The 27,776-nt window shown below is 46.9% G+C and overlaps 13 protein-coding genes across 13 annotated transcripts; 6 read left to right on the forward strand and 7 right to left on the reverse strand.

Annotated features, from left to right (window-relative positions):
* Positions 1-811: 811 nt before the first annotated feature.
* N7487_001744 (uncharacterized protein) lies at positions 812-1,063 on the reverse strand (the record flags this gene model as incomplete). The annotated part of the gene is made up of 1 exon (XM_056869492.1): positions 812-1,063. One exon carries the CDS (start codon positions 1,061-1,063, stop codon positions 812-814), a length of 252 nt encoding a protein of 83 aa, XP_056734276.1.
* Positions 1,064-1,992: 929 nt separating this feature from the next.
* On the reverse strand, positions 1,993-2,802 carry N7487_001745 (uncharacterized protein; the record flags this gene model as incomplete). Its single annotated transcript, XM_056869493.1, has 2 exons — positions 1,993-2,389; positions 2,447-2,802. The coding sequence occupies 2 exons, from the start codon at positions 2,800-2,802 to the stop codon at positions 1,993-1,995; spliced, it is 753 nt and encodes a 250-aa protein (XP_056734277.1).
* A 2,172-nt stretch (positions 2,803-4,974) lies between these two features.
* On the reverse strand, positions 4,975-6,021 carry N7487_001746 (sterol desaturase family protein; the record flags this gene model as incomplete). The annotated part of the gene is made up of 1 exon (XM_056869494.1): positions 4,975-6,021. The coding sequence occupies one exon, from the start codon at positions 6,019-6,021 to the stop codon at positions 4,975-4,977; it is 1,047 nt and encodes a 348-aa protein (XP_056734278.1).
* Positions 6,022-6,847: 826 nt separating this feature from the next.
* On the forward strand, positions 6,848-7,431 carry cyn1 (putative cyanate hydratase; the record flags this gene model as incomplete). Its single annotated transcript, XM_056869495.1, has 3 exons — positions 6,848-6,868; positions 6,916-7,355; positions 7,410-7,431. The coding sequence occupies 3 exons, from the start codon at positions 6,848-6,850 to the stop codon at positions 7,429-7,431; spliced, it is 483 nt and encodes a 160-aa protein (XP_056734279.1).
* A 1,298-nt stretch (positions 7,432-8,729) lies between these two features.
* On the forward strand, positions 8,730-10,310 carry N7487_001748 (putative C2H2 finger domain protein; the record flags this gene model as incomplete). Its single annotated transcript, XM_056869496.1, has 3 exons — positions 8,730-8,978; positions 9,049-9,764; positions 9,830-10,310. 3 exons carry the CDS (start codon positions 8,730-8,732, stop codon positions 10,308-10,310), a joined length of 1,446 nt encoding a protein of 481 aa, XP_056734280.1.
* Positions 10,311-10,907: 597 nt separating this feature from the next.
* Positions 10,908-11,283, reverse strand: N7487_001749 (uncharacterized protein; the record flags this gene model as incomplete). Its single annotated transcript, XM_056869497.1, has 3 exons — positions 10,908-10,962; positions 11,018-11,079; positions 11,143-11,283. The coding sequence occupies 3 exons, from the start codon at positions 11,281-11,283 to the stop codon at positions 10,908-10,910; spliced, it is 258 nt and encodes an 85-aa protein (XP_056734281.1).
* A 595-nt stretch (positions 11,284-11,878) lies between these two features.
* N7487_001750 (uncharacterized protein) lies at positions 11,879-12,535 on the forward strand (the record flags this gene model as incomplete). Its single annotated transcript, XM_056869498.1, has 1 exon — positions 11,879-12,535. One exon carries the CDS (start codon positions 11,879-11,881, stop codon positions 12,533-12,535), a length of 657 nt encoding a protein of 218 aa, XP_056734282.1.
* A 694-nt stretch (positions 12,536-13,229) lies between these two features.
* Positions 13,230-13,424, forward strand: N7487_001751 (uncharacterized protein; the record flags this gene model as incomplete). Its single annotated transcript, XM_056869499.1, has 1 exon — positions 13,230-13,424. One exon carries the CDS (start codon positions 13,230-13,232, stop codon positions 13,422-13,424), a length of 195 nt encoding a protein of 64 aa, XP_056734283.1.
* Positions 13,425-13,769: 345 nt separating this feature from the next.
* N7487_001752 (uncharacterized protein) lies at positions 13,770-15,157 on the reverse strand (the record flags this gene model as incomplete). The annotated part of the gene is made up of 5 exons (XM_056869500.1): positions 13,770-13,895; positions 13,924-14,283; positions 14,341-14,415; positions 14,474-14,593; positions 14,663-15,157. The coding sequence occupies 5 exons, from the start codon at positions 15,155-15,157 to the stop codon at positions 13,770-13,772; spliced, it is 1,176 nt and encodes a 391-aa protein (XP_056734284.1).
* Positions 15,158-17,314: 2,157 nt separating this feature from the next.
* On the reverse strand, positions 17,315-18,278 carry N7487_001753 (uncharacterized protein; the record flags this gene model as incomplete). The annotated part of the gene is made up of 4 exons (XM_056869501.1): positions 17,315-17,766; positions 17,862-17,868; positions 17,928-18,089; positions 18,159-18,278. The coding sequence occupies 4 exons, from the start codon at positions 18,276-18,278 to the stop codon at positions 17,315-17,317; spliced, it is 741 nt and encodes a 246-aa protein (XP_056734285.1).
* A 496-nt stretch (positions 18,279-18,774) lies between these two features.
* Positions 18,775-22,194, reverse strand: N7487_001754 (DNA-directed DNA polymerase delta POL3; the record flags this gene model as incomplete). The annotated part of the gene is made up of 4 exons (XM_056869502.1): positions 18,775-19,519; positions 19,574-21,753; positions 21,804-21,930; positions 21,983-22,194. The coding sequence occupies 4 exons, from the start codon at positions 22,192-22,194 to the stop codon at positions 18,775-18,777; spliced, it is 3,264 nt and encodes a 1,087-aa protein (XP_056734286.1).
* Positions 22,195-23,163: 969 nt separating this feature from the next.
* On the forward strand, positions 23,164-25,530 carry N7487_001755 (putative protein kinase; the record flags this gene model as incomplete). The annotated part of the gene is made up of 1 exon (XM_056869503.1): positions 23,164-25,530. The coding sequence occupies one exon, from the start codon at positions 23,164-23,166 to the stop codon at positions 25,528-25,530; it is 2,367 nt and encodes a 788-aa protein (XP_056734287.1).
* A 279-nt stretch (positions 25,531-25,809) lies between these two features.
* N7487_001756 (acyl-CoA dehydrogenase family protein) lies at positions 25,810-27,311 on the forward strand (the record flags this gene model as incomplete). The annotated part of the gene is made up of 4 exons (XM_056869504.1): positions 25,810-26,302; positions 26,378-26,605; positions 26,665-26,754; positions 26,806-27,311. The coding sequence occupies 4 exons, from the start codon at positions 25,810-25,812 to the stop codon at positions 27,309-27,311; spliced, it is 1,317 nt and encodes a 438-aa protein (XP_056734288.1).
* Positions 27,312-27,776: the final 465 nt, after the last annotated feature.

The following is a 27,776-nucleotide window of genomic DNA, read 5'->3' on the forward strand; positions in this document are numbered from 1 at the left end:
GTAGAGATGTCTGATTTGTATGGAGGTCAAAAGCTTCTTTTTTTAGACTTACCACCGCCAGGAAATATGGAGCCTGAATTTTTATGGAAGTCAAAAGCTTCATCTAGGCAGGTTGATATATTAACGATTTACAGTACATTGTATTAGAGCGGTATATAAAGCGGTACTAATTCAGGTATCCTGGCATCAACCACCTCCCTAAAGGGGTTTTGACCCCAGGCCCCTATACATCTTCGTAGGCCGTCTTACTTTTCATACGTCATTTAGTGTTTTTGGCAATAAGCGTACTTCATACATGGTTACATTAGACCAACGTACATTGTAGAGTACGGAGTACTTTGTGCTATAATTAACTCTCGCTTGAAACAGGTATTCTAAACGGCTTTGAAAGCCGAGACAAATTGCGAGCAGATCTACATAGTCTCTAGTGCCGTTACACATGTAAGTATAGCTGCATAACTAATTATCCATGCATTATGCGCCATAGTGTTTATTAATGTTAACAATGCCAACCATCAGTTGTGAGCCATCAAACGCCAAGCAATTGGTGCAAGTTGACCCTGGTGCTATTACGAAAATAGTTAGTCCCTGGTGGCCTAACCCGCTTAATAGAGGAACCTAGCCCGGGCGAATATTCAACCGTTTTCAGTTTCCAAGATTCCGTTAAACATGAAAGAAGGATATTTCATTGTTCACTATCTAAATCCGACAAAAGAAAAAGAAATTGCTGCATTGTCCTCATTACCAGATGATTTCCTTTGGTCCCCCCACTCGATACTGTTCATAGAAAGGATAGCTTCTCAAGAAACCCTCAGTCGTCTAACAGTACTTTATCGGAGGAGCTTTCAGTATACCGCGCTCGATAGCTTGATGCAGGCAAATAGGCCGCTTCAACATCCATACCAATATACTGTAACGGAGAGGTGGTGTAGAACCAAATACGACGAACGGTGGCTGGGAAGGGATAGCTACGAGATATAGTAGTTCTCCTACTGCGGCCAATTTCCAGTGCGTCTTCGGGTAAAATGCTCATGAAAACACCTGTGGTTGATTTCTTTTCCATGGTGAGAACATTTACTAGATTGGTAGTGGTTGGTTGATCGTATCATAGGAGCAGTACTCCTTTATATATAAGCGACAACCGGTGATTACGATTCGGTTATTCTTCTTTCATGTGCTCTTTGTTTTACACCACCTAATAAAAAGGCTTTGTGTATTCAATAAATATTAACCCAATCAAACACATTTACCGGCAGGCCTTTGAGACTGATAGCTTGACACACAAATTTAGTTACAAGTCGTGTCTTGGTTATAGTAAAACCAGTGAAGACTGGAAGGTCCTATAGACCAGGTTTAAATCATTGTTTGAATGAATTGTAAAGAATAGGTCGGTAAAACCCCTAAAGTATTGTAATAACCCAGCCACCTATGAAAGTATATTGCTCTAGTCGGATAGCCCTAAAGACTTGACTTGGGCTTCCTTACTATTCCCAAAACCTTGTCTTCTATCCGTACAATATTCATCGAAGACAGCCTACCTATCTTTGAGAGTCACGTCTCCTTTGCCAGATATACCTGGATTACCAGCCAAATATTCCATAGCAGCTGGGTCTTCGAATTGAATTCCTCGTCTATCTTGAAATGGCACAGACGGAACTATTTTGCCAAGATAATACAACTGCCGGTCATACTATCTAAGTTATAAGCCATATTCCATAGAAATAGTCTATAATGTGGCATTCAGGTGTGAGGGCCGATCAACCAGGTTAGACACAAGAACTAGTGGAGTGTATAGCAGAATGTATTATGTAGTTGGATGAACCCCAGCAAACAATACATCCATCAGATGATAATCTCAACATCAACCCTTGCTAGACTTAGGAGAGATCTAGGGATCACTGGAATATAAGAAAAACAGCGATGTGAGTGAAGCCCATGGCGAGAGCAGTCTTCTCAAACACAAAACCCCCGATTTATGCTCTTGGATTCCACTTAAACAACCTCAATAGAGAATGCGGAGGTATCCATGTCAGCCTTGCCAGTGAAGGGCTCAGTACCAGCCTGGACATTAATCAGGTACAAACTGGAGCTGAGGCCCTGGTTCTCGATAAGGTAGGTGAAGTATTCGAGCATGTCACCAGAGAAGCTGTTAACGGTAGACTCGGCAACAAAGCTGTAAACGGTCATCTGGCCGTTGGGTCCCTTCCAAACCTTGAAGGGGATGTCGCCGATGGTGACAGAGGCAATGGGGGAGCCGGTGGTAGAGATCGGGCCAGCATTGCCCATAGCAGCGAGCCAGACCATGATCTCATACTCCTCACTTCCATCAGCGGTGGAGCTGAGGAACATGTCGTAGGCGACATCAGCAACCACGTCGGTGTTAGAGTAGCTAGTTGAGAATAGCTCGTTAGTTTAACTCCTAGACCATAGTGCATGCTTCACATACCTCCACTCCCAGCTAGACTTGATGCTGCTGACGGCACTCAGCTGCTTGGCAGTGAACTCGAGACCGATACTGGCATAGCTCTTGACCTGGGTTTTGGAGCCGCCCCACGACCAGGAGGTGTGCCAGGCGATCGTGTTGCCGTTCAGGGAGTCGACGCCGGTGCACTGTTTGCCTGATGTGTCGTACTCCTGGCCCCAGATGTTGTTGTACACTTTGTAGCTGCCCTGCTCTTCAGTGCCGTACTGGTCACAGAAGTCGGCGCGCTTGGTAAGGGCCTCGGAGGAAGAGGCGCTTGTGGCATTGCCCACTGCGGCCAGCGCCAGGGAGAGAGTGGTGAGAGGAGCGAAGGACTTCATTTTGATAAGGAGTTGGTCGGTGAAAAGGAAGATGATAGCAATGCGGGATGTTGATGTTAGGAAATGGAATGGAATGTATCTTAGAGACGTGGGCTGTCAGTCACTTATATGCCCGTCACATCTTGTCAATCACAATTTCTTTCGATGAAGGGCTTCGTCTGGAATTGTGGGCCGATGTTCCGTATAAAGCACTAACTGCACCTACCTTATATTATAAATGGCATTATCCTTTGCTTCGGACTCCGCACTCGATAATACCAACAGCTTGATAGTTTATCGCTGCTCTTACCTCTAAGGATAAATTCGTACCTATTAGCCCGCCCGGGTGTTGGGAAAGGATCTTCGCGGTTGGTGCCCGGAGGTCCCTGGTCCTTCAGCTTAATTTCCAACTGAAACACCCCCATGGAGGTTTTTCTGACATGAAACTGATCTCCGCTAGTTGGGGAAAATCTCTGGGCGAATTAGATACAACGGCGCCAAATAGGGCGACTGGGGGTTGGATAAGATTGGGCAGCCTAAAGCTTGAAGTTGAACCGGGATAATCTATCTGATACCTGATTTTATAGTATTTGCGAAAATTCCCCGAAGAATATGTGGCTACAGTAGTTTTATAGTGGATTTCGGTACGCATGTGGAGAGCCGATCATTTGTTAAGAGGCGATGATCTGCACAGTGAGCGAGTTTTATGATTTTGGATTTAACCGGCAAGGCGCGGGACCTTCTATTGTATCTAAGACAAAACGAGGGCAGATATAAATATTAAATATTTACTGGCCAGTTCTTCAAACGAGTGCATTCAACTAAGAATACAAGTGTAGACTCTAGAGAAAGGGATTACTTAAAAAGTAGAGTCTTTTATAGGTCTTCCCAGGTCAATTTTCACCCTACAGCAGTACAAACTCAAGTTTAAAAGGATTGTCTCTGACCTATCACGTTCATGGCGATCAGGACCCTAATGCGAAGTACGGAGTACTGTCCGTCTTGATGCTTAGGCGTGCGAATATGCTGACTAAGATTTCGGAACTGCCCACCTGGGCAGGACCCGGAGTTTCGCAGGTGGGAAAACAGAGCGAACAGAGCAAACACAAGGGCTCCAAGATGGAATGCCAGCTTTGGCCAAAACGAACCCCCCAAACCCCAAAACGCCGGAATATAAAGGTACAAGGCGGCACTGCCAACGAACCCTTTTCATTTCCGACTGATGGTGATGCCTTCACAATCGACGGCAAATTCTCCGATGGGGTCGATTTGAACAGTTTATTTGCAGCCGAACTCCCATATTTTCTGGATCCTTCTATAGTTAATTTAAGTTATATATCAGTGACCGCCCGGGTAGTTGCGATTTCAAAGGTTTAGATGGAGGCCAAAGTAACATGGTTGTACCATTGCCATTCGCCAGTTGCCCGAACCGGGCATTAATATTTGGAACCATATGGTCACCACTTTATGCAAAGAGCCTCATTGTAAAATCAGTATATGATAATAGGAGTATTTCACAAGCTAAACTTGGTCAGAGGGCTTCTCTCTTCCATCTCACGAAGTTGATCTTCAGTATAATTATCCTCAATTTCAGCCGCAGTCATCACAGCCTTCTTCTTCTTGTTTGCACCCCACAGACAGAATTCCAAGGATAAACAAGCCATAATTCTAGTAGTAGCGAGCGCAAGTTACGTTCCATAGCCCCTATGATATCGTAGCTTCTCATCAGCTCTATAAAGATAGCTCCCAATAATCCCACTTATGTTACCTACACAAATTAGATACCCAATAGCTACAGCACGCTTGTGAGGATTTAAAATGTTGCAGACATTCCAAGTGCTAGTACCGGGGAGAATGGGACAGATACCAAAACAAGCGAGACAAGTGTCGAAGTAGCACAGTGCTATGTTATTCTCGATGTCGGCAGCTCTCGAAAGTGATATTCCAGATATCCGCTCGACCAGACTCTCTTTGTCGTAAAGCGTTGGTTATAAAAGCTGCTCGGAGCTCCGATGTTGGACGAGGATTTATGTTTATGGCCATTAAGATAACCCATAACAAGAACGGAGGTATTGAATGAGGAACAGAGGACTACCGGAAGAGCTACAAGGCCATATTCTAATTTTATTTCACGCCCATCGCATTAGAGTAGTCTTTCGGCCGACGAAAGTACAGAGTACCTGCGATGATATATCACCAAATCGGCATGCTAACAGGATTTTCATAATCAATATTGGCCTCCACACTCTCGATACGGGGACTGCATGTCCCAAAGACCCGATCCCACACCCGCGTTTGCTTGCCATAGTTATGACTCTTCTTCCACCCACGACGGTGATGCAAATCATGATCTTCGATCACCAGCTCAGCATCAAACATTCGCATCAACCATGTCACAGGGTTAGGTGGAGACGCATGGAGACGAAGACCGCTATGTCCAGCCAGCTCTGCAAATATAACATACATCTGACAAACATGCCATTCGTAGAATCCCATCGGCATACCCATGAGTTTCATAGTGAACCACGTCATGAATGGAATACCGGCAATGTCGAAGAATTCTTGCTCCGAATCTGCGTAGATTGTGAGCAGTGGGTTTGGGTGTTTCGTGAGGTGATGGGTGCGGTGGAACTTCCAGAGACCGTTCACATCATGCATGACACGGTGGTACCAATAGAACCAAAAATCAAGGATGATGCCGTAAAGACTGATCTCCACGAGCAGCCAAGCCCAGTTGAGTGAGACAGGTGCTTCATTTGCGTCGTAGGTGAGCCATACTGTCATCAGTGGACGCACAAACCCAGCCAGCATAACCGAGACTAGAGCCTTTGAAACTCCCACATCGGGCACACCATCTCGCTCATGTTTGTCGCCGTCTAAGAACCCGTAGGTATGACCAAGCTCTCGGAGAGTCCGTAGCTCGCATGTCGTGAAAAGTCTTGAGGCTTGGTAGTAGTAGAGGAAGGCGATGATCGGGTGGAAATTGTATCCGGTAAAATAGGTAAAGAGCTGGTGGACCAGAATTGGAACTCCGGAGGTGATAAGAACCCAACGGTTCAAAGACCAGTCGGATACGTATGGTATTTTGTCTTCTTTGGGATGGATTGGGACTTCTCTGTTGAGGTCGATGTGGTATACGTTGACACGCTCGAAGATTTTGTGTGGTAGCCTCCACTGGTCTCGGTCCCATGTACGCCATGTGGATTTCATATTATCCATCGGATTTCGTAATGTGGCCATGATGAATAGTAGTAGGTCTTCCGGAGTTGTCGAAGAACAGACCAATTCTGAGGATATAGAGCATTTTTATCACTTTCTTGATCGTCCCAGTGTTATATATATGACAGAGACCGAGGTCGTTTGCGAAGTGCATGTGGTAAAGTGTAAGTTAGAAGTGAGTTTATTCTTTACTTCAGTCTACTTAGGTATATGCCTAAAGTGGGTGCCTATACTTACTTTTGGTAATCGTCGGATAGCATCAATAAGCTAAGTGGGGCTATACCCACACCTCTGATTGGCTACTCGCAGAGGTTTCCCAAAGGGGTTTAGGTTGGGGTGATCATCTACGCAAGTGTGATTCCGAGGTGCTTTGGCATCGACGGAGAGTACCTAGGTACGGACTAGAGTTGACCATGATGCCTCAATATTTGAACGTTATACACCATCTTTTCTAGGTTTATATGTCTGATTTAATCTGTATTATTGTATACCCTAGCTATTATTTAGCCATAGCTAAAACCATGCCATGTGATCATTCCCATGCCAAGTCATGGAATGGCCCAAGGCCTAAATTATGCTTAAATTTAGTTCTAATGCTTTAAAAACGTGTAGATGGAAAGTTTCTAGTACAAATGGTAAAAGATGAATGGTATCACATTTATTGCGGGAAATCCATGAATGAATCATAGATATTGCATCAGAACCTGTTTCCCCGCAGTACATTTGTTCCAAAGTACCTTAACATCCATCTGTCACAGCCGAACAATAACCAACAACCAACGATCAAGCATTACCGCAAGATATCAATCCTTCAGCAACTGAGATCCGTCACCTAATTTAATCCATCATGTCTCTTGCAACCCTGGACGTGAGAATACCCTTTGCCAACCCGCAACCCCGCTGACCCCATTTCAGACCACAGAGCACCCCAACCTCCCCGCCGTATCCACAACACTCTTCAGAGCTAAGGCCGCTCGCAAGCTAACATTTGAGAAAATTGGCGAGCACCTCGGTCGCAATGAAGTAGCTGCAGCTGCCATATTCTACGGCCAGGCCAAGGCGTCACCCGAAGATATCGAAAAGCTGGCCGATCTGCTTCTCATCCCCCAGCAGCCTTTGGAGGAACAACTCAACGGCTTCCCCGATCGTGGCCGCTCTGTCCAAATGCCGCCCAAGGAACCCCTTATCTACCGACTCTATGAGATCGTGCAGAACTATGGCTATGCCTACAAGGCGGTTCTCAATGAGAAGTTTGGGGATGGGATTATGAGTGCAATCTCGTTTTCGACCAAGGTTGAAAAGGAGACTGATGAGGATGGTAATAACTGGGCTGTTATCACTCTTCGTGGGAAATGGTAAGCCTTCGACGGTTCTCTTGGCCTCCTGAACAATCACTAACAAGTAAATAGGCTGCCCTTTTCTCGATTCTAAACCTAAGAATGTTATTAAGTAGAAAGAGCTATCGTATTAACATGGATTTTCTCGGTTCTTTACCTCAATTAACAGCCCTTGAAGTTCCTATCATGAGTGATATTACAGGATGGTAGAAATAAGGTAGTCACTAGCATCCATGGATTTGACCAAAACTGGACTTTATACCTGTTTCCAAGGAAACAAGCAAAGTTATCCAACATCGCTGAAGGATACATAGAAGCCTTTGTGTGCAAGGTCACTTTGGAAAGTCTGACACTCAGACGGCAGTTGCAGAATAGCTCGAGTACCATGGCACCACCTGGGCAAAGGGGAAAGAGAAGGAAGAATAAACAAAAAGGAAGCCAGGGAAGGACGAAGTGATAAAAGGTAAGTACTGCCAAACATCAACCCAAACAAAAAGGTCCCCATTAATCTAGACCGTTTCTAGACCTCAGGAGGGTATGGACAGAGTCTGGTATCTCTATGTCCATGGTCCTCTCCTCCGGCCATTCCCCTATACACCTCCACTCACCGTACTAACTACAGCCTCCCCCTAAGTAACGGGGGACTATACCCTTCCGCGGGGGGTTTGCCTAGTGTAGTGCTTCGGGAGAGCTTCAGCATATAGGAGTCCGACCGACAGTGGGGAGCAAGTAAAACCCGTTGCGACATCCTGGTGTGGGATGCCCCGGCCATAGTACCGCTGGGCCACTTGGGGGGGGGCTGGTTGAAATCTGAGTACTTGTCTTCTTTATATAGGACTAAAATTTAACAGCCAAGTCACTCGGGATCTTAGATATTCGATTGAAATGGCTTCCTAGTGTGATATGAGTTTCAAAGTTGGAGTATAGTATCCACATCAATATTTGTATCTGTATCTCAATTTAGGAGAGAATCTGAGTACCAAAAGGTGGTGGTTGGCAGCTACTTTCGAACTCAGGTACATGCATATCAAGTCAAAAATGAGGCTATTCAGACACCCATTTTCGGAAGGAACGACAACGGTGGGAATCGATTGGAATCTCAAAGTCTTGCGATCGACTCCCGGTTTCATCAAATTATTCGATGCTTTTTGTATTGGTGATTTAGCTTTCTCCAATATATCATCCAATATCAAACCATCATGGCCTCTTACCTCTTATGCTTGCATGCTTTATCAAAGAGAAATCCTTTTGTTTGCCTCCAACGCCTTCCTCCTCCAATCAACTTTTTGATATTCTTCTTCTCCTCATTCCTTTGCTAGCTTTTTTAATCCCATCCATCCTTCGTTGACGCGCGTCACTTCATCGTTTGCCGAGTCACCAAAGCTCTTCATGATGGCAGAAGAAGTGGAGGGGGTACTTTGTACCTTCAAGGGCTGCAGACTTAGCTTTGAATCCGTCGGCGAGATGCAACACCATAAGTCCAATGCGGACAAGCATTCTTACTGCATGAAATGTGACCTCGACTTCCAATCTCAGCAGACCCTCCATCTGCACAAGATAATGAGCGACCGTCACTTTGCTTGCCCCGAATGTTGCCTTGAGCTCCGCAGCGAGGCTGGTCTGGAAGTTCACATGAGAAACGTAAGTCTCCATCATTTTTCAAAGTATCTTAGAAACAAGAAACCGTACTGACGAACTGTCCATTTTTTAGAACCATCATGAAGGTCGTGCAATCGCTTGCATGGGCTGTGGTTGCAAGTACAAGTCCGCTTCTGCAGTCATTAAACATATCGAAGACAAGGAATGCCCTGTTCTTAGCCTGCCAGAAAAGTCCCTCGAGGGCACCAACTATGACCTGCACGGCGCAACAAGCGTTCTGACCATGGGAAGACACTCTCCTGGACCGCAGTCCCCGCCCTCTGACAGCTCTAGCGAGGACCCGGATACGGATGGTGGTGTTCTGCTAGATATCTCTACACCCCGCATGGAAGAAAAGCGCCCTGCTCGCGATACCGCTGATGCAATTAATCCTCGTGATGACTGGCCCGATCTAGGCGCTCCAATGACCCCAGGCAAAGGACAAGGAGGAAGTACCTCCACTGAATCGCCCGGGGGTGTGCTCCTCGATGATATTGTCAGTACCTCAATGCTCCAGGATAACCCTTTTCTGTCTGCTCAAGAAGCCACTGGGCAGTTGAGCGAGGCGGGTCCCTCTGCATCTACTCTCGCCGTCCAAGGATCAGACCCTTCGAACTATGTTAAACCAATTCGTTGCCGAGCCACCGCTCACCGCAAGATCCAAGGCGTGGACCCCGAGAGCTTCTGGAATCATGAGAAAAGTCGCTACTACTGCAACTGCGGTTCCTCATTCTTGTACGTCACCACATTTGAGTATCATCTCACGATGGAGGATGAAACGATCAACGAGTAAGTATCTGCTTGTTCTGTCCGTGTATCTTGCAAGAGAATATCACTAATAATCCTCCATATAGTTGCCCTCGATGTTTCAAACGATTCAGGACCCTCGCCGCACTCGTCGCGCACATGGAAGCTCGATGGTCTAAGTGTGCTTTCCGTGTAACCACTGGCCAAATCGAACAGGAACTCAGTGAAGTTACTCGTGGCTTTGCCGATATCCCGCAACTTAATGATGACGGAATAGAGGCTGGTGAGATCACTTTCGATGTGAGTAGCCAGCCTGAGCACAATACTCCCGGTTCTTCGGATGTGGGCGTCCCATCTGTGAGTGCAGGAGATGTCTCTTCGAACCCTGAGGCCATCTCTTCGAATGGATATGACATCTATTCCAACGCAGATGATGTTTCTTCGAATGCAGAGGCTGTATCTTCCAACGCCGGTCTCGTGTCTTCCAATGCAGGGGCATTTTCCTCAAACGTGGATTCCCTAGTGGATGATCTGGAGGGACTTGTCTTTTCCGATTCGTACGTTGACGATGATGAGGAAGAACTTTGAGGGTGAGGTTTGAGGTTGAGATCAGAGGGCGAGTTTCTGAGAATGAAATTTGAGGATCGTACCTCGGGGTGAGATTGGAGGGTGAGCTTCAATATTTTCTACCACAGTTCTATGGATATTAACTCAGATCAAGGAAGAATGTAGGGGAGAATGGTAGGGAAATCTCTCCACTTTTACATAATTCCATAGCACAAATGGCCTTGATCAATATCCATTGTCTAGAGTAGAGTCAGAGCCTATTTCCAGCCGACCGTGCTGGCCCTAAAACGCAATTATAACAATTGACAATGGATAAAAAACGAGACTGAATTTCAATTTTCTCTGCTAGAAAAGCAAATCGGGTATGTGTGAACTGTCTCTGGACTCAATTCCCACGCAAAGGCTGCGATAAACGCTAAAGAGACACGCTAAGAATAGAGGGCAGAACGGCAAGGCCCCTCGAGCCCAGCTGATCCCCCCCTTCTCGATATCCCCCATCTCAATCCTTCAAAAGGCGAATAACCGGACGAGACAAACACGCAACTCTGGCAAACGCAGAGCAAGGTGTCGACGATATCGAAAGGACCAAGCGGACGGCGTGATCGAACCACCGCGCAACTAGCAGCAATTCTCACAACACTCACAGCACTCGAAGCAGAGAAGACCGGCGCAACTAGATGAATGTCAGTTTTGTTTGGCGATATGTGGTTCAGAGGGGTTTGACATACAGGCCACAACAGATATCGCCGGCACCGCCACCACGCAGCTTCATCATGTTCTCCTGGGAGTTCTGGAAGAGTATTAGTTGGGTTCGTTAAGGATATTTGGGGTAATTGAGTCTTGTATGGCGTACAGGCTTCTCGGTCACCATGCAGTCGGTGGAAGGTGCCTTTGGGCTGGTGGGCTGGTGGTTCTCGATGCTGGTAGCATCTGAGGTAGTGTTGGGAGTGGACTCCTTGGAGGAGAACCAGGAGATGAGACTGTTGGCAAACATCTTGATTGTTGGTTGGAAATTGGAGATGCAGTCAGATGGGGGAGTGGAAGTGGTGAGATGGAAAAGTCGAAGGAGGAAGTAAGCCCTGGAGTTTATAGTGTTGGGGTTTGGTAAGACGCACGTCTTTTGTATGACCTCGATCTGGACACTCATAAGGTGAGATTGTTTACTCTGCCAATCATAGATGAAGCTGAATTATGATCCTTGTTTCTATCGGTACTGTATAGCAAATTTAATATTTGAGGGTCTCTTGATATAGGATTTTAGGTATTTTTAGATGTGGCCATACATATTTCATATAGATCTATATGAATCCCATGCGTAGTATACATATAGTGGAGATCATTTTTGATATTGTGTTTTTCTCTTGTATTGTAACCAAAACAGAGTGATTCCATTTGCTTAAGATGATATTATTATATTAATCATACAAATCTATGAAAAATAGAAAAAAAAGGAAATAAGTATATCAAAGAGAAAGCACCAATAACTAAGATGATCAACCCGACCCTGCCAAGTATCCCGCCAAGCCCAATCTTCCAACCATAAATTTTCCTTCAACTCCGCAACCTCCGCAATATCAACCAAATCAAAAATGGCAACCACAACGCCCCCAGACCTAAACGCAACCCGCGAAGCAGACTACAAACGCTTCAAAAACTACGCCGCCTACACATTCCTAATCGGTGCCCCAATTCTAATCGCCCTCCCACCACGCAAACTCGACCCACTCACCGTCCTCGTCCTCTGCTCCTTCGGCGCATCCGCAAACCACATCGTGCACGAACGCACAGGCCGCAGCATAATCGACCGAATCGACGCGCGTATCTCAAGCGCGCAACGGTCCTTCTCATCTCTGCCTAGCGAGCGCGCGCAGGAGATCCAAGAACGACTCCGGGCCGCGCGTGATGCGCAGCTCCGCCATGCCGAGAACGAGCAGTTGAAGGCGCAGATTTTGTCGCTTTCGGATAAGCAGCGCCGCGCTCCCGATCCAGCTCTGAAGGAGGAGATTGAGAAGCTCAAGGCGAGACAGGCGCAGGAGGAGAGCGTTGTGCAGCGGGTTTGGATGGGTGGGGAGTCTGAGGGGTGGAAAGAGAGGAGGTTGAGAGAAGAGCAGAAGGCGCTCAGTGAGGGCAAGGGATATGGTGATTTGATTCAGGAGCATATTTGGGATGTTTGGACCTGGGGTGGGAAGGATGGGAAGGCTGGGGAGGGAGTCAAGGATGAGACGGTGGTTGAGAAGGAGGAGTGAGTTCTCGATGCTTGTGCTGTCTGTCTGTTTTGTGTGTCTTGTACAGCGACTCTGTCTCTCTCTCCCCCTCCCTTGATGTATTATATTTTGCTCTACTTGCATTGGGATTAGGTGTTTGGTTGTATTTTTGGATTCCACCTGCCAGGAATTTATTAGGCTGTTCGTGTCGGAAAAGGCTGTTATCACTATATCTATGTACAATACATCCATTCGAACAAGCTGCAATCAGTCTACAGTATCTAATCACTTCAGTGTATACATGTGTAGCTATCCCAAAACATATTGGTCCTTGACATCGTAAGAACCTCGTCTATCGCGAAAGACCGCTTTTTGGCTTTATAATGTCTGTTTCCTGTCGGTTTACGGTGTCTGCAAGCCTACAGAACACAGAATCCAAGTGTAGAATAATATTTCTTCATTTTAAACTACATCCAAATTGTCCTCAAAACAAAGAGACTCTCCACGACCATGGCATCGCGAGAGACTCACAAGCAAACCAAGTCCAGTACATGAAAATTGTCTCATATCCAACATCAATCCCAAGTATATCCCATCCGGAAAGCTGTGAGATCTCAACGACCATGGCATCGCGAGAGACTCACAAGCAAACCAAATCCAGCACATGGACAATATCTCATATCCAATATGGACCCCAAGTATATCACTTCCCTGAAATAGATAAAACAAATCCAAGATGTCTGATACGCCCAAAACGGATGGTATCAAATGGCGAGACCTCCCATTCGAGCCGTGGGATGAAAATAAGTGGATGGCTTTTTTTTCTGTTGATGCTGATATTGATGTTCATGTTGATGCCGATGCTGATAGTTTTGTTCACCCCGACGGGGCCATGGGAAAACCCGGCAAACTCCAATTGGGTGCTCGGTAAAAACCATGACCAGGCCTGCAGTTGTAAATACAGGGTCCTTTCTTTCGATTCCTCCATTGCACATGTACCACTTTGACTCCTTTTCCTCCACCGAGCTTCTTCTCGGTCCGTGGTCTGGTCCTTTCTGTGGACGGGGCAAGCGCCGCACCGTCAACACCAGGACCAGGTGATGTTCGTATTGTCTGTCATCTGTCGATAGAGTCTTCTTTGCCCCGCTCCGGGTGGGTTGTCACCCGTCTTTGACGGTTCATACCCGATTGAGGATCCCAGAGGTCTTGGGGTCCGAAGGTCGGTGGGTGGTGACTGGTGGACATGAGTCTGACTCTGTTGAGGACGACAGGTTGATCACGACTTCTTGTTGTTTCTTCGTTCGGCGACTAGAACAGGGTTGGCTAGGCCGCTGTCTAGTGGATCCCAGTTGGGGACGTAGCTAGGGTCAAGGTTGCTAGCTAGTCGGAGCATGGTCTCGGCCTGTGATATTGTTAGAGAAAAAAGTTACATTCAGCATTTCCTTGCAGCTTTGGAGTAGCGATGATCTTGGGATGGACAGCTGGGGGTGGAAAGTTGGGGGACGGAAAGAGGGGCGACTGAAAGCAGGGTAATTGAAAGCATATGCTCCGAACGCAGGGTGAGTGGAAGCAGGAGGGTTATCAACAGGATGATGGAAAACAGAGGGACGTAAAGCAGGGTGAGTGGAAATGGGAGGATGGGAAACAGGGTGATTGGGAGCAGAGGGGCGAAAGGCAAGAGGATTCATAACAGGTTCTGGGAAAGCAAAGGGATTGAATTGGAAATGGGAAAGTGGGGGACTAACAATTTCTTTGACCGCAAGAGCACCCATTGTGAAGGCTTCGATCCTCTGTAGAGAAGTAAGTGCATGTTGCAACCCACTGGCTGCTTGCCAGAGATCACTCACTGGATCTGGAACTGCTTGCCAGGGATCACTCATTGGATCCGGAAGAGGTGGCGCGTCAGGCATCTCGATGTCATTCTATATTCAATGTTAGCAACTGATCTTTTACAAAATGGATGTGGAGGTATCAACTTACTGGCTCATCCGATGGTGCCTCAGCCATCTGAACGTCGATGTTGTATTGGATGTCCTGGCTCTGGAGACCCCGATGGTTGTTGTTGGGTTGACGTCTCCGATTGCCATTTCGAACCTGACCCTACAGCATATTGTTAGTATCAAATCATCAATGTGTGAATCGGATAATGCAGGGAATTGGAGTACTTACAATGTTTGCCGGAACGGGACGATTGAAGTTCGGGTTGTAATTCTTCCCCTTGTAGTTGGGGTTGAAGTTCTTGCCCTTGTAATTGGGACTGCTGGGGTTGGCATTGCCAGTGCCATTGTTGGTAGGGTTGAAATTGCCAGACCCGTTTTGATAATTGTCCCGCTGGTTGTTGTGATTGCCATTGCCGTTCCATCGGTTGTTCCGGTTGCCGTTGGCATTGCCATTGTAGTTGTTGTTTCCACGGTTGTTTTGAGCACCTCCATTGCTCTGGTAAGACCTGGGTCCATTGGCCGCGAAAGATGCATTACCGTTGGGATTGTTGTTTGCACGGTTGTTTCGAGCACCTCCATTGCCCTGGTAGGATCTGGGCCCAGAGGGTGCGGAAGGGTGGCCGGTGAAATTCATCTTCTCAGGGTTCCGTATACCAAAGCTATGATGGGCGTTTGGACTACCGCAGCCTGTTTCTTTGGAGAAGCTTCGTGCAAGCGGGGTCATTCGATTGAACTTCCAAAGGCCGGTTTTCAACTTCGAAGAGGCCAAGCGGATGCTCTGTTTTTGGCTTGTTTTTTTCCCTTGGCTGGGCTTGTTTCTTCTCAACCCTTTTGGAATCCTTTTTTTTTTTTTTTTTTGGTGGATCTTTTTGGGGAGGAATGTCTATAGGTGCCTTCAGCTGGGATACTTCACCTCAAGAGGCCGGGGACTCTCGAAGTCCGACGATGAAAGACAACTCCCTGACCCTGGCAACTTGCGACAAAGGTGGCTGGGCGATTTGATGAAGTGGAATACAGATCTTCTTCTTTGGAGGTAGGAGGGCCGAGTCTGCGTTGAGTACAGACGGCAACAGTTGTTGAAAGATTGTTGTTGAAAGATTGTTTGTCGATGGCCTCGGTGGCCAAGTTGATATGTCGGATGGAGGAATGTATACCCAGAGGTGAAGGGTACAGACCTCAAAGAGGGGATGAGAGGCACCTGCAAAGCAAATGCCGGATATTGTGATATGATTTTTGATGATTGTGATATTTGGATGACCCCGGGGCGAGGTGAAGAAGGAAAGAAAAATAGGAGTCGAAGGTGAGCAGAGGGGGGTTTATAATACCAAGGTGTTCTACTTAACTAATCTAGGAAATGCGCTGAGTTCGTCAACGGAGAGAATATATTGGATTTCCTTGGATTCGTAGAAGTTAATATCTAAATAAGGGCAAGTTGATATTTCATCGTACTGAATCCTATGACATATGGGGGGTAGACCGTTATATGTCGTTATACGTAGAGCCTAAAGGGGAGTCGGACTGAGAAATAAAGGCAAACAATGGGCCATTGTTAGCGCGATAAAGGGGGTGAACAAAGGAATTCAACTTTGATTTTGACAGAGGTCTTTGGTCATTTTCATCAGAGGTCCGGAGCTTAAGATAGCATCGGCCAGCTGTCGGGCTTGGAGCGGTACATTTATATAGAAACAACTATAGTTCAGTCTCAGTATAATGCCTCGTCCGTGGAACACAGGCAAAGAAAAACCTTCGGCGTGTCTTGTGATTTTTGCTAGACTCAAGTCATTTCGATACCAGAGAATCACGAAAGAATAAAATGTGTCGGAACACTTCAATCGAGGTGCTGGCAGCAATCTGTCGGGGCGTCATAGGAAAATAATAAACATAAACCCCGTCTTTGTTAAGTGCGCCAGATAATAGCATTCTTCCGACGTACAAGGCTTTTGATATATACTTTGTCAATCACTATGCCTAATGCGGAACATAATGTCATCATGACCATACATCTCGAGGATAACACCAAGAGCACATAGCATACTTGTATCGCGATAAAACAATCCTGAAAATAAAGGAAAACGCGAGACCAGTAAACGAATCGAGAGGGAGAAATGGCCAAGCAAGTTGTAATATAATCCCTACCTCGGACTGACTGCAAGAATCCCGTCTTAGATAAATTGTGATCTCATATCTCTAACACCGTCCTCGAAACTCGTGTTCCGCCTTCTACTCGGTTAGAATCTATTTTCGACTTGTCTCTACTGCTTGATGTCTTTTGACCTTGTACATTGTAAGAAAGTATGACCAAGCCAATGGGAGCGCAGAATTATACGCGCTAATCCTTACTTAGTAACGAACTATACCAGATCTGGAATCAGCATTTTGGTTCAGCATAGTTGCTCTCTTTGCAAAGGATTGGCAACTTGTTCGAGTAAACGTCAGTTTGTTAGAATCTCACCGAAGCCGCTTATTGCAACGGACCCAAGAATCGTCGTAAAACTCTGCTCCTTATGTTGGTATGTGACATTCTATTTGCTCTCTCATTCTGCTCGACGATTTTCGGAATTCCTCTCTCGTTCATGGCTTCACCTTTCTGACAAGCGCCAGAGGAGACTACATAGATGGTCGTAACTTCTTGTTTGATAAAATCTCTACCCGGATAGCGATTAGCAGGATAGAAAATACGAACTATAACCGAACAGTTGGGATATCTAAGAATAGTTTCAGTAAAAACCATCACAATATCACTCAATGCAAACTTCATTGCCTCTTCCTCGAACTTTTAGAATCCGCCAGTACACGAACCTCAAGCACGACGGAAATAATAATAATAAAAAAACCGAGTAACGGTCCAGCATCACTCATGGTCCCTTTCAAGAATTCTTTTTTAAGGCGATCTGCGTCGTTTCTTCTTTGGGGTGTCCGCGTCATTATCCATCAATTCACCATGTCTCTTATGATCATTCCCCAGCTTAAGGCGTTTCTTCCCAGGCTTGTATGCAAGAGGCGATTCACCTTCATTCGACATGAGACTGTCGCGCTTGCGTTTATCCGCTTTAGGGTTTTCTTTCTTCAAACGTCTCTCCTCCTTTATTTTCAGCCGTCGCTGGACTTCTGCTGAAATATCCTCAGTCCCAAGTGACGTTGACGTGAACTCTCCATCTTGCTCAGGTGTTGGCTGGGAGGAAGAGTCACGGTATCGTTTGGGTGCTCGTGTTTCGTCCGCGTGCTCAGGACGGGCTGTGTCATTGTCCCGAAAGATCCTGCGTCTTTTCTTGCGGGTATTGGCCTCTGTGTCAGTCGACTGTGTGGGGTTGGAGGAGCTGGGTGTAGCGTTTTCTAAGTGTGTCATGTTAATTCCTGTCTCGGTTGCTTGGTAAAGGGTGGGGTAGGTTGCATTCTTCCTTCCGGGGTAGGAGTTTGGTGGGACTTACTGCTCATCTAAATAAGTAACAGTCAGTGATATGATCAATGAAAAAGAAATCGAGCACAGTACTCACCATATGCTTCCTAGCTATCTTCAGCTGGTTCATCGCCAGTACTGTTTTGTTCACCATTGAGGAGACGGTCTGGAACCCATTGACCTCCGGAGTAATCTGCTCCTTCACCATGCTCAGCATTTCGAGGTGGGAGCAAAGAACGGCCTCATGGCGGGAGAAGATCTGGTTGCAAAGAAAAAAGTCGGTTAGCTACAGCTCGCCCGGTTCGCGGCTTGCGCAACAAAGACATACCTCTGACCAAGGGACTGGCGTGCCATCTGGTCTGGGATTGGAATTTAGATTGGTGGGAACATCATGGGCGACTTCATCCTCCACTGTAGGATTCATGGCGGGCTTAGATTTGGAAATCATGTTGAAATTGAAGATCGGCAGTTACTCCGCGCCAAGAGTTCGGCTTCGCAGATGACGCGCTTCCGGGCTTTAAAGTACACGACAGAAAGTAGGAAATAGTAGAAAAGAGATATTTACTCAGATATTTAGTTAGGATATGTTATTCAATCTGAATATACCAGTCCAAAGGTCTATAGTCTCTATTGTCTCTATAGTCTATTGTCTATCGTTTATGTATTGTGCAGTGTCTCTATTGACTATTGTATGCACTCAAGTCTAGAGTCTCACTAGAATAGCTACTAACTCCAAGGACGGATCCGAGAAACTGAAGGTAGCATGAAAAAAAGATCTTGGAAAAGATGCAAAAAGAAGAAAACAGCTTCTTGTTATTATTTCAATCTCATTGTACATTATTTTCAAGCTTCAACGCCATTCATCCATGCTCAAGACCTAACCATACCACCAAAAAAAGCCAGCTATTCAAGAAAAATAAGTCATAGTGGAGAAAGCTCTCTCCTTACCAAGCACCAGCGTCAAAGTCGAATCGGGACAAGTCTTTCTGTGAATCTTCCACATCTTTCTTCGCTTTCATGCGCATGTAGAAAATCGGACAATCACGGGATGAGCAGATGACCTCACAGTGAAGACTGCCTTGGCATCGCTGGCACTGAGTCCACAGGCGCCCGAACCGAACCTCTAGATCAGAGACCTTGGTGAGAGTCTTGGTGTAAAGTTCACCAAGGCGAGGGCGGCAGTTCGAGCAGACTGCACCATCCATCTCGTCCTTGCTGGAGAGGGGTTTCTTGCAGCCCATGCAGGTCTGTGTTTTCTTGGCGAACTTCATCAGTCCGCCCAGGCTCGACGCCGCTTTCGTGATAGACCGTGTGTGCTCGCCAGTGAGTAACTGGCCTGCCTTCTTCTCACCCAAGATGGGTTCGAAGATACGGTTGAGTGGGTTTGTAAGTTGGTTGTCGAGGTAGTACTTAGTATCGATGGGAATGTTGTTTTCCAGAACGAAGATGGGATCTTCTGCTCGTTCATAGCCCTTGGAATCACTAGCACCCTTGATCATGACATAGGCCACACGATCACCGAGTGTTGGCGCAGAACCTGCGTCACGCTTGTGCATGCGCTCCGCAAGTTCGACGTGTGCCTGCTTGCCTGCATAGTCCTCTTTGCGTTTCGACAGTGCTTTTGTGATAACTAGTTTCGACATATCGATCTTATTTTGGAGCAGATCCGAAATAGTGGCTTTGACGTAGCTAGATATTATGTTAGTTTCTTGATAGCTGGGTTTGAGAGATGTGTCAACTTACTCTTGCGCCCCATCAAGATCTCGGTCAATCAGGATTTTGTTCAGCACGGTTTCAATGACATTTTGAACCATCAGGCAGTTATCACGTCGGACTGTCTCAATACCCTTTGTGTCCATCTTGTCATGTTTGTCGGGGTTCGTCCAGTACAGTCCAGCGTATCGTTTCTTGTTGATCAAAAGATAAGGGAAGTACACTTTCTCGAATTCAAGCTTGATGGGCGCGATGAACTTGGAAGAAACAAAGTCTGCTGCTTCTTGGCCAAGCTTCATCGCATCTGCCAGTTCGGTAACGCCAAATTTGACCATGACGGAATCGGTATCACCGTAGATGACTTCAGCATCATGAGAGTAACCGTTCGCGATGGTGTAGCGTGCTTCTACCTCTTGCTTTGTCTTCTCAATCATCTGACGACCGTAACTCGTCGTACTACTGGCAATGGGAAGACAAGGCAGTTTACCCACTGTCGCACCAGTCAGACCGTAGACACTGTTTGCGCTGATCTTCAAAGCGAGTTGACGACCGTTCAGCACTGCTTTTTTAAAGGAATCGGTCTCAGTAGCCAACTCCTTCTTCGCGCGCTTTCTTGCTGACAGCAGCTCTTCGAGAATTTGGGACAAAAGGCCTTTGCGAACTTTGGTTGTGCAAAACATGTCTCCGTTTGGAGTCACGATGTAATCTTCGTCCTTCTTCAGGTTTAATTTCTCAACGCTACTCTTGTTGAGCAAGGTCGTGTAACAGAGGTTGTGTGCTTGAATGATTGAAGGATATAGTGATGCGAAATCAAGGGTTGCAACAGGCACTCCATAGTATCCTCGCTTCGGCTCGATAACAGTCGCACCTTCGTAATCCTGCTCGTCCTGGGGCTTGGAATTGGGAATAACGAGTTGTTGCTCTCGGGCTTTCCGGAACAGTTGACTGATGAACTTGACTTGCTGTCCTCGAGACAAGAGGAAATTAAACGGTACACCCGTGACTCTTGCCATCTCTGTGTAGTTGACAAGGCACATCAATTTATCCATTAATCGCTGTGGCAGATATGCATCTTTCAAACAGTATACTGCGAGTCGTCGTCTTGAATCCGGGGTACCGTTGAACAGCTCAGTAATCATGGTGTGGTGAACATCTTCCTTTTGCTCCTTCAAAAACTCATAGGACACGGAATTAAGGGTGTAACTTCTCAACTGGTGATCTCTCTGAACCAATTGGAGAAGATCAAGTTGAATTCTGCCGTTTGTATTCGTCGCTTTCGTGTCTCGATTGCCCATTTGCTTGCTCGAAAAATTTGCATCCTTGGCCTCTGTCTTGAAACCTTTCAATCTGGTCCAATAGGGGAATCCTGTGCATTTCAAGTGCTTGGCACGATCGAGTAGGTACGGGAAGTCGAAGTTGGCAATGTTGTATCCGATAATAACGTCAGGGTCCACCTTTTCAACAAAGTCGCGCCAGGCGTCGAGCATCTTCTCTTCCTTTTCGAATTCCAGGATTTGGGTATTGACGATCAAACTGCATGTATCCAGGACAAAGACGTTTCTGATGAATGGCTTTGTCTCTCCGTATCGAGTAACGACGTTGGCGATTTGGATGACGGGGTCCATGTTGGGTTCCGGGAAGATACCTTTCCGCCCGGCACACTCAATATCAAAGGAGAGGACGCGAAGAGGTGCCATTTTAGCCCATTCCCCGTTCGGCGGGTGAGCTACCATATTCTGATAGTCGACACAAGCTTCAATTTGGCAGTTGGACAATCGTTGACTCTGTCCAAGAAGACGATATTTCCCAGCCATTGCCTCGACCCAAGCCATTCCAGCCAGCCCAGTATCAATCATAAAGCGCAAGAGGTATTGAATATTGTCAAATGTGAGGATTCCATCTGCTCCACTCCACATACCCTTGTAGTTCATGCTTCCACTGCCAGTCTCTAACGCACTTCGCAGTCGGGCGGCCAATTTTGGCTCAGTAACCGTAATCTTAATATAATAACTTTTCTGGTTTCCCTGAAACCCGTAGATGTTCTCACGCATTGTGAGCTGCACGGACGAGATTGCAGTGAAGCTCTGGCCTAGCTTTTGCTCTAGGAAATGTTTGTAAGGGTCGCAATCCGCTTTGGTGAAGCTCACAGGAGCGGCAATGTAGAGGTAATGTTCGAAGCCAGTAACGTGAAGGCAAACCGATTGTCCAGCCTATTAATGTTGTTAGATACGAAAACCCAGCGAATGGCAAACATATTTACCTCGGTGACACCGAAAAGCCGAATAGCAGGCTTTCCCATCAGCGTTGCTTCTTCCGCGTCAATCTGTTGGAAACAGATGTTTTCCTTGGTTTCATCGAAGTCACCAAGTGGGGGGGCGCTCCCATTGCTGGTCCTTCTCTGAGTTGTTCTCCTTCAAGTCGCCGATATCCTGCGTCAACTTTTCGAGAACCTCCTCCTCGAATTGACTTTTCTGCGGTTGTGTCGAGCCAATCTTTCGGCGAGCAATCTGCGAAGATGGCGTGAACTTCACAGACGGTTCATTGTCGAGTTTCCGCTTTTTAGGGGTGCTGGCAGATTTCAAGATACCGTTGGAATTATTGCCCGCATCGCCCAGTACCCGCTTCTGGGGAGGGATGATAGCTTCAGGCATGACGACAACTCCTAGACTGAGGTTCACAGAATCACGATCAGGCTGGTGGTGGAAATGACGTGGGAAGAGAATGGGCTCGTAAACTTCAGAATGTGTTGAGCGGGCAACTCCTTGTGCGAGTCGCGCTGTCGCGCCTTCGACGTGACGTTTACGCGTGATAGTCACGTGTGATAAGATAAGCTAAATTGAACAAGCATTCGGGATTATCTGATTGGTCAAAGGCTCGAGGCCCCAATTACCTAAGCAACTCTAGATGTTATTTTTGTTTTTTAAATTTTTTTTTTTTTTTTCATGTTACATAGAAGAGGTACAATTTAATAGACGATATACGGAGTACATGAGTAGCTATATCTAGTAGATAGGTATAGCCTTTGATCATATATCTGAGAAGGCGCCAAGTCCACGGGTTCGGAAACGGATGACTCGCCTCCCTGGGCTTGGCATCGAATGACTCGATCTTAAGGCCAAGTGTTTGTCTGTTTCTTCGATCTATTTACGGATTTCCTTTGATGTACAATCTCAAACTCTGCCCAAGTCACCTTCGATATTCCGCCAAGAGCCGCATGCCCCACGCCCTGCTGGAGACATTCTAGTAGAACCCGATGGAAGCTTGACACAATCCCCCGCTAGGCTTCTGTGATATGTTTATATCCTTTTGATCTCAATCCCAACGTGGCATCTCCGTCCAAGGAATATCTGACACCTCTTCCTTTCTGTCTTCTTTCAGTTTTATGTCATTGCCCTTGATCAAAGAACTCGCTCTTTTCTTTTTACTGCGGGGCAACACTCAGCCCAAGTTTCCGAAAGGCAGCCCGGTTTATACCAACTTATGTGCCTGACTTGCTTTTCCTTCCTCTTCTTCTTTTCTTAAAATTTTCTGTGTGCTTCACCCCTCATCGCCAATGGCGCCAGCACAGCGCTAATCCAAGTCTTCATTGCGCCTGCTATTTGAATGAAAAGTATATCAATATGTCGATGTTCCGATCAGCAGCAGAAATACCATCGGACTCAGATTCCGACTCAAGTTCAGAAGCAAACCAAATCCAGGAATCTGGGTCATCAACTCCTCGACATGCGGCAGAGAATCAATCTCGCAGCCCGAAGAAGGACAAGGACAAGACCAAGCAAGTCCCGAAAGACTCGAGTTCTACAGATGCAGACTCTTCGATCTCTTTCGGCGATAGATCAACATTACCGCAAGACCTGGCGAGTGTAAATGCAAATCAACATGCCAATGTTATGACAGCCGCCCTCTTGGAATTTTACTGCCAGAGTCGGGCAGCAGACATTCTTAATGCTCAACGTGGCTCAAATAAACCGTTCAGTCGACATAGCCCCGAGGCTCAGTATCTTGGCAAGAAGCTCTACAAATTCAAATCACAGTTCCTGTCGTCCCACGGTATCTTGGCCGATGGCATTGACAGAGAGGAAATGGGGCAGAGTAGGCAGAGTTATCGGGATAATCTCGACTTACTTAGTATAACTGCTCTCGAGGAAATGAATTTCCATGAACCCGATGCACGATCTCCCACAATTGGCTCCGGCGAGGACCGTGCTTTAATCACAAAACCTTCGATAAAGAGATCCAGCGTTGAAGATGTGGAGAATCCCACTCTGTTCCGGCGGAACACCGAACCAGTTTCATCGTTTAGGAAACAGCTTCCTCCTGCTAATAAGGTGGATTTCCTTCCAACCGTTCCCCATGGGCCAATGAACTTTCCGAACCCATCGATACCCCTGTTTGGCAGTTCACCCGTAGGGGTTCCTCTTTTCAGGTCTCCAACAGCCCCGCCATACAATCAGCTGTCAAGATATTCTGTCGAATTCCAGGAACTCAAGATCTTGGGCCGTGGGTCCTTCGGCGAAGTGTACCACGTCACGAACCACATCGATGGACAAGACTACGCCGTCAAGAAGATTCCACTCAGCCAAAGGCGACTTGAGCAGCTGCAATTTGGAGGTCAAAATCAGCTCGAGGTTATCATGAAGGAAATTCGAACACTTGCCCGCCTTGAGCATACAAATATTGTTCGATACTATGGTGCATGGGTTGAGCAGGCCCATCACTCGCACCCACCTCCAGTCGAAGACCACCTTTCTAGCACAGAAAATGACCAGTCGCAAGACAACTTGCCTTCTCCGGACAGCCCAAACGAGTCCAGTATGGGGGTTGTTTTTGGATATTCCGAAAATTCAAATCCTGAGTCCCAGTCAAGTTCCCTGCCTGAAGATCATAGCTTCAACGAGAGCGTTCATCGCTGGGAGAGCCACGGGACTACGTCATCTCATCAGTCAAAGAAAAGTTCACGAAGGGGATTGGATGAGGAGGATGATGACATTGAATCCATTCCCCGTACCTTCGATGGGAACACTTCTGTTGACCAAACATCCACTTTCGGGGATACCGATGACATCTTCACTGATGGTCTGAGCCAAGATCAGTCTAAGCTTCAAGTTCAACCCCGTTACCGGCCTGGCCAGCAACCCCCCGCGGTCATTCTTCACATCCAAATGTCCCTCCACCCTATTTCTCTCGGCGCGTATCTGAACCCTCAAGCCACTCCGAAGTACGATCAATGTTCACTTGCCAGGCGTCATTGCTTCCACCTACTGCCCTCACTAAAGCTCGTGATGGACATTGTTTCGGGTGTTGAGTATCTCCACTCGAAGGGAATTGTACATCGTGACCTGAAGCCTGCAAACATCTTCCTTTGTGCACCAGAGAGCAGCACAGCAGACATATGCCTTACGTGCAGCTCCGGCGAAGCTTCCCCCACCCAGTTCTGTCGTCCTCGCATCGGGGACTTTGGTCTCGTGGCAGACATCTCTCACATCAACGAACCCGCACAGGGCACTATGACACCATACCGACAGGGTCCAAATATACAGCGGGTAGTTGGAACGGAATTCTATCGTCCTCCAGCCAATCTATCTGCGCCTCAAACTGGCCCAAGCTCACCGGTGGATTACTTTGATGAATATAAGATTGACGAAAAGCTCGATGTTTACGCACTTGGCGTCATTCTCTTCGAGACTGTTTATCGTTTGAACACAAAGATGGAGAGACAATTCGTCTTGAGTGATCTGACTCGCGGGTCAGGCCATGATCCGTCCGAACGCACCATTTTCCCTGCGGATTTCGCCGCCAAGGTTGATTATGGCTCGATCGTGCTGGACAATGGAATCTCAGTGGCGGATTCTCTCATGACATGTATCAGAAGAATGTTGGAACCCAAATCGGAGAAGCGGTGGAACTGCCAGGATGTCAAGGAGCATTTGCGAGCGATGAAAAAAGCCGTTCGCCGATTCGAGGAAGCGCAGGAAGCACAAGAATGACGGTCTAAAACAAAGACAAGGGACCCAATGAGTTTGGCCTCTAATACCATATACCCAAATAATAACGATACAAATGCATAACTCCCCTCTATGAAGCACAAGATGAAGATCAGCATTCGGGCCTCGGCCAAGTAGCTCTCCCCACATTCTTCACAGGCGACCGAGCTTCGTCTTCCCCGCATTAAACCACTTTGTACTTCCAAATCATCAAACAGTCAAATACAACCATATTACCTAGTTACCTATCTATCTTCCTATAGCACTGAATACAACTTCATAATGGCCGAAACTCTCCGTCCCGCAACAGCTCCATACAGCGAGCCCCTTCTCCCACAGCTAGACATCCGTAGTCCATACTACACAGACCTGCACCACAACCTACGGGCCACCGTGCGCGAATACATCGACACATACATCTCCCCCTATGCCAGAGAGTGGGAAGAAGCAGGCCAAGTCCCCGAAGCTGTACGTCGTCGCCATAGCAAGCTAGGCTACAGCATCGTCCATCCTCTCACGAACGAGGAGGACTCAGCCGGCCTCTCCCTGCCTGGGAATGTGCCGCGCGAGAAGTGGGATACGTGGTGCTCGCTGATTGTAACTGACGAGCTGACGCGCGCTGGATATGTCGGTGTTATTTGGGGGCTTGGTGGTGGTAATGCGATTGGATGCCCGCCTATTGCACGTTTTGGAAATGATGAGCAGAGAAAGAGGTGGCTTCCCGGTGTTGCGAGGGGCGATATTAGGTTTTGTTTGGGGATTACCGAGCCGGATGGTATGTGAATGTTCACTCTTGGTGGAAATATATCTTCCTAAAAACAAGGACTTGCTAACTTTTTCCACTTTTAAGCTGGTTCTGATGTTGCCAATATCAGCACTACAGCCCAGCGGGATGGGAAGCACTACATTGTGAATGGGGCGAAGAAATGGATTACCAATGGTATCTGGGCTGACTATTGCACTGCTGCTGTTAGGACTGGTGGTCCGGGCAGGTCTGGTATCAGCTTGCTTGTTATTCCCTTGGCTACTGCGGGTGTGACTCGAAGGCGTATGCATAACTCGGGTGTGAATGCGAGTGGTGCGTTCATTCTTTTTCATGTAGCCCTGTGAATCCATTGTCAATTAACACACTTATAGGTTCAACTTTCATCGAGTTTGAGGATGTGCGCGTCCCAGTCGAAAACCTCATCGGTCAAGAGAACAAGGGATTCCCACTTATCATGTCGAGTGAGTCGCCTTGGACCAAGGGCTTGGATCGTCTGCTAATATTTTATTCAGACTTCAACCCAGAACGCCTTTCCCTTGCCTGTGCGTCCTTGCGACTTGCCCGAGTCTGCGCCGAAGATGCCTACAACTACGCCATCCAACGCGAGACATTTGGTTCTCCGCTGATTGAAAAGCAGGCAATTCAGTCCAAGATCTTCAAATTTGGTCTTATGATTGAGCCAGCCTATGCATTCATGGAACAGCTTGTAAATATCCTCGAACTTACCAAAGACCGCCCTTCCGACGATGTCAACATTGGAGGCATGACTGCCTTGCTTAAAGTCATGTCGACCAGGGCTTTGGAGAAGAGTGTTCGAGAAGCGCAGCAGATTATGGGAGGTGCAGGATACAACAAGGCTGGCAAAGGTGCTAGAATTGAGCAAATTAGTCGGGATGCTCGGGTTCATGTAGTTGGCGGTGGAAGTGAGGAGATTATGGCGGGATTGGCGCTGAGGGAGGAAACAAAGGCGATTCGTACTCGGCGAAAGGCGCTTGAGAAGAGACAGTCTAAAGTGTGAAAGGATGCCGAAGTCCTCATAGGGATGTATACATAGGGTGTCACAAGTCTCTCACTACTTCATCTTTCTCGAAATATATATGCTACCCTACATATTAAAGGCCGCCTTTCTATAATGACCAAGTCTAAATGGCTGATAAGCTAAATATAAAACTAGAACATGTCTGGTGAATTGGAGACGTCGACCTCGGGATTGAAAGTAAATTGAAGAATCCTAAGGACCGGATCGGGAAGTTGGTCGAGTTTGTCTGAATAGTACGGCAGGCCATGAAAATGAGGTATGACTTACACGTACTCGCTAGAAATCCCAATCATTGTGACATCCTCTGAATATGCTTATAAAGAGGAAACCCAGGAGTTCCTTAATCAAAGTTTACGGAAATTGTAGATAGATTAGTCTCTGAGCTAGTGTTTGGCGTTGTGGAGACTCGGCATCGGTAGGATTGCATGGGTTGCCTGTGATGAT

Source organism: Penicillium crustosum, assembly GCF_028827405.1.
Source record: "Penicillium crustosum strain IBT 35664 chromosome Unknown utg000001l_segment0_segment0, whole genome shotgun sequence".
Classification (NCBI taxonomy): Eukaryota; Fungi; Ascomycota; class Eurotiomycetes; order Eurotiales; family Aspergillaceae; genus Penicillium; species Penicillium crustosum.